The sequence below is a fragment of the Mustelus asterias genome, chromosome 13, assembly GCF_964213995.1.
Source record: "Mustelus asterias chromosome 13, sMusAst1.hap1.1, whole genome shotgun sequence".
Lineage (NCBI taxonomy): Eukaryota > Metazoa > Chordata > Chondrichthyes > Carcharhiniformes > Triakidae > Mustelus > Mustelus asterias.
In genome coordinates this window covers 55,087,662-55,096,094 of record NC_135813.1, presented here as the reverse complement: position 1 = coordinate 55,096,094, position 8,433 = coordinate 55,087,662, and the positions used below count along the sequence as shown (strand labels likewise).

At 42.7% G+C, this 8,433-nt stretch overlaps 1 protein-coding gene across 3 annotated transcripts in view; it reads left to right on the top strand.

The window, feature by feature from the left end:
• LOC144502630 (serine/threonine-protein phosphatase 4 catalytic subunit) overlaps positions 1–8,433 on the top strand; it is a 28,863-nt gene that overhangs the window by 1,217 nt on the left and 19,213 nt on the right. For all 3 annotated transcript variants that reach the window (XM_078226784.1, XM_078226785.1, XM_078226786.1), the window contains exon 2: positions 5,763–5,912. In XM_078226784.1, the coding sequence (XP_078082910.1) occupies positions 5,815–5,912 (98 nt within the window). In that variant the 5' untranslated portion in view covers positions 5,763–5,814. The remainder of the gene's footprint in view (positions 1–5,762; positions 5,913–8,433) is intronic.

Sequence of the window (8,433 nt, the reverse complement as noted above, 5' to 3'; positions counted from 1 at the left end):
TGTGACATGAACCCAAGATCCCGGTTGAGGCCCCCCCCAGCATTTTATTAAGTATTCAAGGGGTATCTGTCCCAGTTAATTCATAATCTCCATGGACTGCAGAGGTTCAAAAAGGTGGTTCTCCTCCACTCTCTCGACAATTGGGTATGGACAATAAATGCTGGGCCTGGCCAATTTGAATCAATAAGCCCAAAACTCTCCCAGTGGCTGCTGACTTAGCTTTGGGTATATTTCATCGTGGGCACTGTGTGGTGTAGAACGTATTGGTGTTTTCTCAACAGGTATTTATGCTTTTATGGAGCCTCTGTGTCAAAATAGTGGCTCTTTGTGATGTTCTTGTCATGCAATGGAAGGTTTTCACTGCTCCTCATGTTAGGTTGGAGATGAGGCTTTGGAAAGGGGAGTCAGCCTTCTGCCACGCATCCAGACAAGTTAGTCTGAAATCTGAGTAAGTTATTGTAGTTAAGCATAGAATCATAGCAGAAGGAGGCCACTCGGCCCATCCAGTCTGCACCGAACATAATCCCACCCAAGCCCTATCCCCATAACCTTTACTCTAGCTAGTCTCCCTGACACTAAGGGGCAATTTAGCATGGCCAATCCATCTAACCCATGCATTTTTGGACTGTGGGAGGAAACCGGAGCATCCGGAGGAAACCCATGCGGACACAAGGAGAACGTGCAAACTCCGCACAGACAGTGACCCAAGTGGGAATCGAACCTGCGTCCCTGGTGCTGTGAGGCAGCAGCGCTAACCACTGTGCCACCGTACTGCCCCATAGAGTGACTAAGAATATTGAGCAGATTCCTGAGAACCAACGTGCATTTGTAAAGGGTACAAAACAGAAAATGCTGGCTAGCTCAGCAGGTCTGGCAGCATCTGTGGATAGAGAAACAGGGTTAATGTTTCAAATTCAACACAGTGGTTAGTACTACTGGCTTACGGCGCCAGGGACCCAGATTCAATTCCGGTCTTGAGTGACTGTGCTGAGTTTGCACGTTCTCCCCACATCTGCATGAGTTTTCTCCGGGTGCTCCGGTTTCCTCCCACAGCCCAAAGACGTGCTGGTTAGGTGCATTGGCCATGCTAAATTCTCCCTCAGTGTACCTGAACAGGCGCCGGACTATGGCAACTAGGGAATTTTCACAGTAACTTCATTGTGGTGTTAATGTAAGCCTACCTGTGACTAATAAATAAACTTCACATTCTGGTATACTGTTAGCCTTAATTTAAAGTTTGGGCATCTAACCCTGGCCATCAAAAATAACTATGTACCAGTTCCTTCATTCTCACCACATCTAGAGATTCCTCCTGTACCTGTTGAAGGATTCTTCCACACAGGCACATAGGAATAATTACTCCGATTCCCTATAATAAAACTTCACTCTGGACTGTCAACACTCCACTCTGGACTATCAACTCAAGTCCTCAGCTCTTGAACTTGTCTTGGCACATTATCTTCTGAGGTGTCTTCATCTTTGCCTGTCATCTTTTCGATTCTTTTTACAGACTTCAATGTGCTCCTTTTCTTACACCTTGGAGAGAATGCAGCATAGATTACTAGAAAGTTACCAAGGAACCAAAGGTTAGATTGTGAGGAAAGATTACATGTATTCCCTGGAAAATGGGAGATATGGGGTGATTTGATTGAGGTTTTTAGGATTTTGATGGGGTTGAGTGAGACATTTCCTATGGCAATGGGGGAAATCCAGGACAAAGGAATATAATCTTTAAAGTGAGAGCTGGGATTGCATGGTGGTTGGACGGCACAGTGGTTAGTACTGCTGCCTCACAGTGCCAGGGACCCGGGTTCAATTCCGGCCTTGGATGACAGTGCAGTCTGCACGTTCTTCCTGTGTTTTCCCCCGGGTGCTCCAGTTTCCTCCCACAGTCAAAAGATGTGCATATTAGTTGGATTATGATAAATGCGCGGGGTTACAAGTATAGGGTGGAAGGGAAGGGGCTGAGTGAGATACTCTTTCAGAGAGTCAGTGCAAACTTGATAGGCCGAATGGCCTCCTTCTGCACTGTAGGGATTCTATGAATTTTTTGGATTCTATTCGGGAGAGAAGTTCAGAAACATTTCTTCTCACCAAGGATGGTAGTAGAACAGTTCCCCCCCCCCCCCCCCCCCCCCCCCCCCAAACACACACACACACACACACACAAAGTGGTAGATGTTGGCTCAATTAATTTCAGATCTGAGATCTGTTTTGCCAAGAGTATTAAGGGTTATGTGGCAAAGGTGGGTGACTATAGTTTAAGGTACAGTTCAGCCATTATCATTGAATAGTGGAACAGGCTTGAGGAGCAAAATGCTTCTATTTGTTTTTTCCAAACCCCCTGTTGAAACTGTTGTTGATGAAGCCTAATGCCTCTTCCCCTATCCCTTCTGCCCGTTAATAGTGGTAAAGCCATGGAACTCTCCCCAAAAATCTCTCCACCTCGCTATTCTCCTTTGAAAGCCTTCTCTAAACCTATCTCTTGGACTAAGTCTTTAATAGCTCTCACCTATTCTCTGCCTTCTGGGCTGTTTTCATATGTCTGAATGAAATTGGAATATTCTCTTTGTTAAAGTGCTATATAAATGCTGTGTTGCTGTCCTAGCTGAGCAAACAGTGGGGAAGTTTATCTTTTTTCCTGTCTATTAAGTGGTTTGGGATTAGCTGGCCAAACTCCAACCATATTCCCAACATACCTCAGATCCCCAAGTACATTGGTAGTGTTAGGGTACCAGATCAGGTATATTATGAAGTCAGACTAGACTCCAACAATTTACTAGTTCGGCATTAATGTGAGGATAAGACGTTTCACTCCAGGCACGATTCTACTGACAAACTAGGGAGTTGTTATCAAAACAAATTTTATTTAATAACACAGTTTAACTATAACAAATGAATTAGCTTAACATTTAACAATTAAACAGTACTTAAACATGACGAGATACAATTCTGAACTGCTAACTTATCGCTGAGTTCCATTCAAACAATATTCTTTTTATCAACTTAAACCTCTCTTAAAATTAGCTAGCAAAACCCAGGCATACTTGCTTAGCTTAGGTTAACAATCCTAGAGCTTTTAGAACACCTCTGGAAAGAACGAGACAGAACTGTTTCTTCTGGGTGTCTAGGCAGCAACTGCTTGTATTTTAAAATGAAACTGAAACCCTTTCTTGCCTGCAAGCTTAGCTCCTTCTATTAAGCACATGACTCTCTTCCCATCAATCAACCTAATCAAAACTCTTTTCTGAAATGCTAGGCGGACTTAAATATACAAAAGGTCCATTAACTCTACAAAGTAACACATTCCTTAGCTAAAACCAGTTTTTGCCTCCATTTTTAGCATGTGTTGCATGTTTATCAGACAATTTGACTCTTGTAACAAAACACAGCCTCTTAAAGCAACCCTACCTTAAATATAAAAATAACAAAATAGCACAATGTTATCACAGTAGTGCCAACTTGTACGTAACCACATTGGACATCTCATCAGGAAGTGTGTACTCAAAATCTACCTCTTTGGTCATCTGTTGTAATGTCTCCTTGTGTGATTTATTGTTAAATGTTGTTACTGCTTCTGTGAAGTGCTTTGTGATGTTAGATTGCATTAAAGGCTGTGTGTCAATACAATTTGTTGTAAAACTGATTGTTTCAATGTTTGTCAGACAATCCGCCTACGTAAATTGACTGTCAAGTCCTGAGTCTAACCCTATAGCTTTCAAATTTATCCATGGCTATTTTGCTACCAGTCGTGGAACGCATCTGTTCAATTTCCTTCCTATATGCAGTACTTTGAAATCTGTTAAAGATCGTCTGTGACGTGTGTGCTCCCTCATGTGTTTTAGTGAGCTATGTGGTTGAACCTGGGCTGCTGTTTGAGATTTGTCAATCACTTTGACCAGTTAACATTGAGTTGGAATCACAGGCCCAGCTGCGGCAGGGATTAATAGGGATAGAGGAAAACTTGTTTAGATGAGGAAATGGCTTGAGTGTAGTTATTAGAGCTCTGCGGGATTAGCCCAATGAGAGACGATGACTAGCTAGGATTGCTAAGGGACTGTTATGCCTGGGATGATGTACATTGAAAAGCACAGCAGTATAGGGAGGGAAAGGGAGTCACTTCTCCACCTCTCAGAACAGTGAATTTGGAGATAGGTTATTACATTTCAGGAAGAGTTCTGGTCAGTTTTTGGCATTGAATTGGATTGCAATAATGCTATTTTTCTGCTTTGGTAACTGTGTGAGATTCATTTCTTGCCATGTTTCAGTAGGAGTGAAGTTCCGAGTGTTTGGGGCTGTCAATCTGGCTCTGATTCCTGCCTCCCGACATTCAGAAGACGTCTTGGAGGTTGTGTATCTTTACAGTGTGAAGTTACCACTTCCTGGGAAGAAGCCCTGCCCCACAAGCCAGGGTTTCCACCTCCAGCCCAAAGTGTTGAATAAAGTTCTCCAACTCTTCTGTTGAAAAACTAATTAAACCAAATCAAATAAACTGAGGGACAAAGTAAAAGGGACAGCTTCTTTAAGGGAAAATGCCATCCACAAAAACAAATCACAAACCAAACTTTCAAACTAAAATGAGGCAAAACAAAGTCCTCCACATTTCAACATTTGCACAAGGATTAATGTTAATTGTAAAAATTAAGCTTAAGTATACACAGAGGGCAGTGATTTGGATGATTATTTGAGCACATAAAGACACACATCTGTCCTGACGAGCAGAAGATGAAAAGCTTCGATATCCTGTCTATTTTTCGGCACAACGCAATGTATTACTAAACTCTTTGTATATTCAGTTTCTCTATGTTTAAAACTCAGTCCCATTTGTCCTTTCAATGGTTTTGCTGACCTATGATTTTAAGATTGAAGCTGGAAAATTATTTTGTTTCGTGTCTTTCAGTTGTTCTTTTCTCTGTGCATATTTCCTCAAACTGCATTTTCCACCCCGCTGCCCACTTACATAACCAACCTAATCTTCGGTGGTTGGCTGCATTCAGTCACAGTTTGACATCTGGTCTGGTGTCATGAGCAGGTTTTGCTGAATGTCCAGATCATTTGTAGCTTTACAGAATTCTGTGTTCCGTATCCCCCAGGATTCTCCACTGTTTACATCTCGCCAGTGTGAGAACCATCCATTTAACCAATTCTGTACCATTGCTGTCACTTTACCTTTGATATTATTGAATTACAATCATTGCACTCTGTCTCAAAAGTGAAACACTTTATGAAATGTATCACACTCCATTTGTCATCTCGCTGTCATTTCCTTCAAGAAATTGATTTGTCAGACATAACCTGTTCTTCGCAACTCCCTGCTGACCATCCCAAACCTTTCTCCCTGATGTTAGCCCTGGCAGTCCCTCATGGTTTAATGGGTTTCCTACTATGGATGAGGTCAGCTGGTTTTGAGGAGTCCCTATTATTCCTTTGTATTATTGTATTGTACATTAGTCCTCCAGTTGTTTAGTGTAGACCTGGGTGCTCAGTGGAATTTGGTGAGTGCGTGTTGTTAATGTACTGCAAGGTGAAAGCAGTCACTTTAACTATCCATGATGACACTGTGTGCTCATTGATAGGTGCAACCTGACATATATTCAGCATGGACTCCCCTGGCATTTTGTTTCCATTGGCTTTTAATCGGGGTTTGGTACCACAGATTTGAATAATTCTATCTGGATCATTGTGTTTGTATTACAATGTATTTTTAGGACCTGGGATTTCTTTTCACTTTTGACCAAGCTGTTTTGTGTTCTATGTTGCAGCCTGTTGTTGTGGAGAGGACTACTTCCTCGCCCCTCACTCCCATTTGTCATCATGGCTGACACAAGCGACCTGGACCATCAGATAGAGCAGCTAATGCGTTGTGAACTCATCAAAGAAAGTGAGGTGAAAGTGCTGTGTGCCAAAGCCAGGTAACGGGACTAACCAGAGTATAACCTGTTGACGGACCGAGCTACTTGTTTTCAATTTAAACTTGGTGTTTGCGCAATGGATGTTGTTGCATGCAGCATGTATGTGGGCAGCAGAGAGTTTGAAACATTTCCAATGAAAATGAATGAAGTTTTTTTTATGTTTGTGGGTTTTTAAATCCAGGCAATCATCCTTGCAAAGGACAACATTCTATGTTTAATGGTGTGTTGATCTGAGTGTTGAGGGTGTTTTTTTTTGTAACTCTGAGGCTTATGGTCACTGAACTCGGAGACCTGCCCCAACATTGCCTGCTGGTGTTCTCAATAGAGGAGCATTCACCACATTAAGTGAGCAGGTTCTTGAGTCTGTTCCATAATTCAATTAGATCATGGCTGATCTGTACCTTCATTCTGTTTATCAGCCTTGGTTCCAGAAAATTCTTGTTAATTCAACTTTGGTTGTCTCAGCAGCTTTTGGCGGGGTGGCACTGGCTGCTAGAGGCAGCCTCAAACACCAAGCACACAGTCTCTGCCCCAATCCCCAGTTTGTGCTGAGGTTGCTAACCTGGGTTTTGTCAAGTTTGCCACAATTGACCTTCTGTCAGCAGGGTTCCTGCTGCTGACTGCAATCAGCGACTCAAGCAGGAAAGTGTATGAAACCCCAGCAGAGGTGGGACTGAGATTGCCTGCCTTGTTTCCACAGTTGAATAGCCTATCATCACTTTCTCTCTCCCCACAGTACCCCGGCCTCATCAGCAGTGTTTGTCTTTGGCTGGAATTCAGTCAGGGGCTGAACAATGTGCCATGTTTTATGCACCCTCTCTTTGCCCGATTGTATAATACGTACACAGGTCTCTAGAATCCCGTATACCTTCAAGGCCTGTTTCTATAGCGACAGTTAATAAATTCTGTGGCAAAGATAATGTCTCAATGTAATTAAATATCTTAAAAATAACATAACTTCTGTTTCAGAAAGTGAGGCCTTTTAAACTTTGAAAGCAATTGATTGTGTTCCCTGCAGCTTGGCTAGTCAGAATATTAACTATCTCGGCTGATGCTTCAGCAAGTCAGACGGTGCATGTTGAGTGACAGTTCGTCAAACTGGTGACATTTTAACTTCAAGTCGATGCTTCAAACAGTGGATCTCCTGTTTTAGCTCGAGTTTCACATGGTGAATGGGCTGTTAAGCTGCAGCATCGGGAACTTGCTGTTGGGTGGTATAGAGGAAGCAGGCGTGGTGTTTCTTCCAAGAATTATTTTAAAGTTACTTTTGCTACACTGATAAAATTAACCTAAACAGTCAGGTACCAAGCTCATCCAAATGTGCCTCGGAATTTAAAGGACACACCTTCATCCCCCACCCAAGCCATTATACCACGGTTCCATCGCTACAAACAGAAAGAGCTTGTTCTTCAATGAGAAAGAGAGCACCATGATGCCACTTATCAAAGCCATCCAATCAGGATTTACTGTCACAAATGCAGATCTGGTAAGGAGGTGAGTGGCATTTAACAACATCAAATCCACGCTGTACAAGGAGCTGATTCACCCTGCCCATCTCTGCATTACACTCAATGGAGAAGAGCACTTCTTTGACACATCAGGCAAGACGGATCTTTCCTACAGCGATGCATTCCTGATTGGGTAACTGTTTGACACCTCGGGAGGTTTTATGGGAGTAATGACTGGAAATGATGCCTTTCACTACCTGGCCATTGTTGTTTACACTCGAGGTCACTAAAAATGGACCTGTTGAATGTGGATCTGTGGACCTCCAATTCTGGCTTCTTGATGGTCTCTGATTTTAAGCATTTCATCATTGTTGGCCATTCCTTCAGTTGCCTGTGCCCAAAGCTCTGGAATTCTCCCTCAAATCCTCTCCATCTCAGTTTCCTTCTTTAAGATACTCAAAATTTACCACTAACCAAACGTTTGGCCATTTACCCTAATATCCCCTTATGTGGTTCAGGGTCAGATTTTGTGTAAGAATGCTCCTTGGGATGTTTTAATATATTTGGCATCAGTACAAGTTGTTGGTTCTAACTGCCCCCCTTACCTAGACAAGAGCCCAACAGTTGTTCCCATTTGGAATTGCGACATGTCTCCAGGTTGTTTTATCGTGTCTGTATCTGCCGTCAGCCACAGTTGGGTTCAGCAGCACTTTAATGCCCGGAACCAAGCAGGGGCCCAGATTGTCAACAGCGGCACTTCAAAGAGCCACTGGTTTAGCTCACAGCCACTTGACACACAGCTATTTTACTGGACTCCACGAATAGTCAGATGGAAGCATTTGGTCTTCAAGCCTGAATATGGCTAGCTGCTTTCAAACAGTTTATCAAAGAAACACCCAGTACTAATGTGTTTGAACAATATTTTCTGAGAGGCTTTTTAAGAGGCTAGGCTATTATGCAATACAGCAACAAGATGAAAAGATATACATGCCAGCCATGATGTGATTAAATGGTGGAACCGGCTTAGAGCTGAAACAAACAGGAGAGTGCCTGTATTTCTGGATGGTCCATTA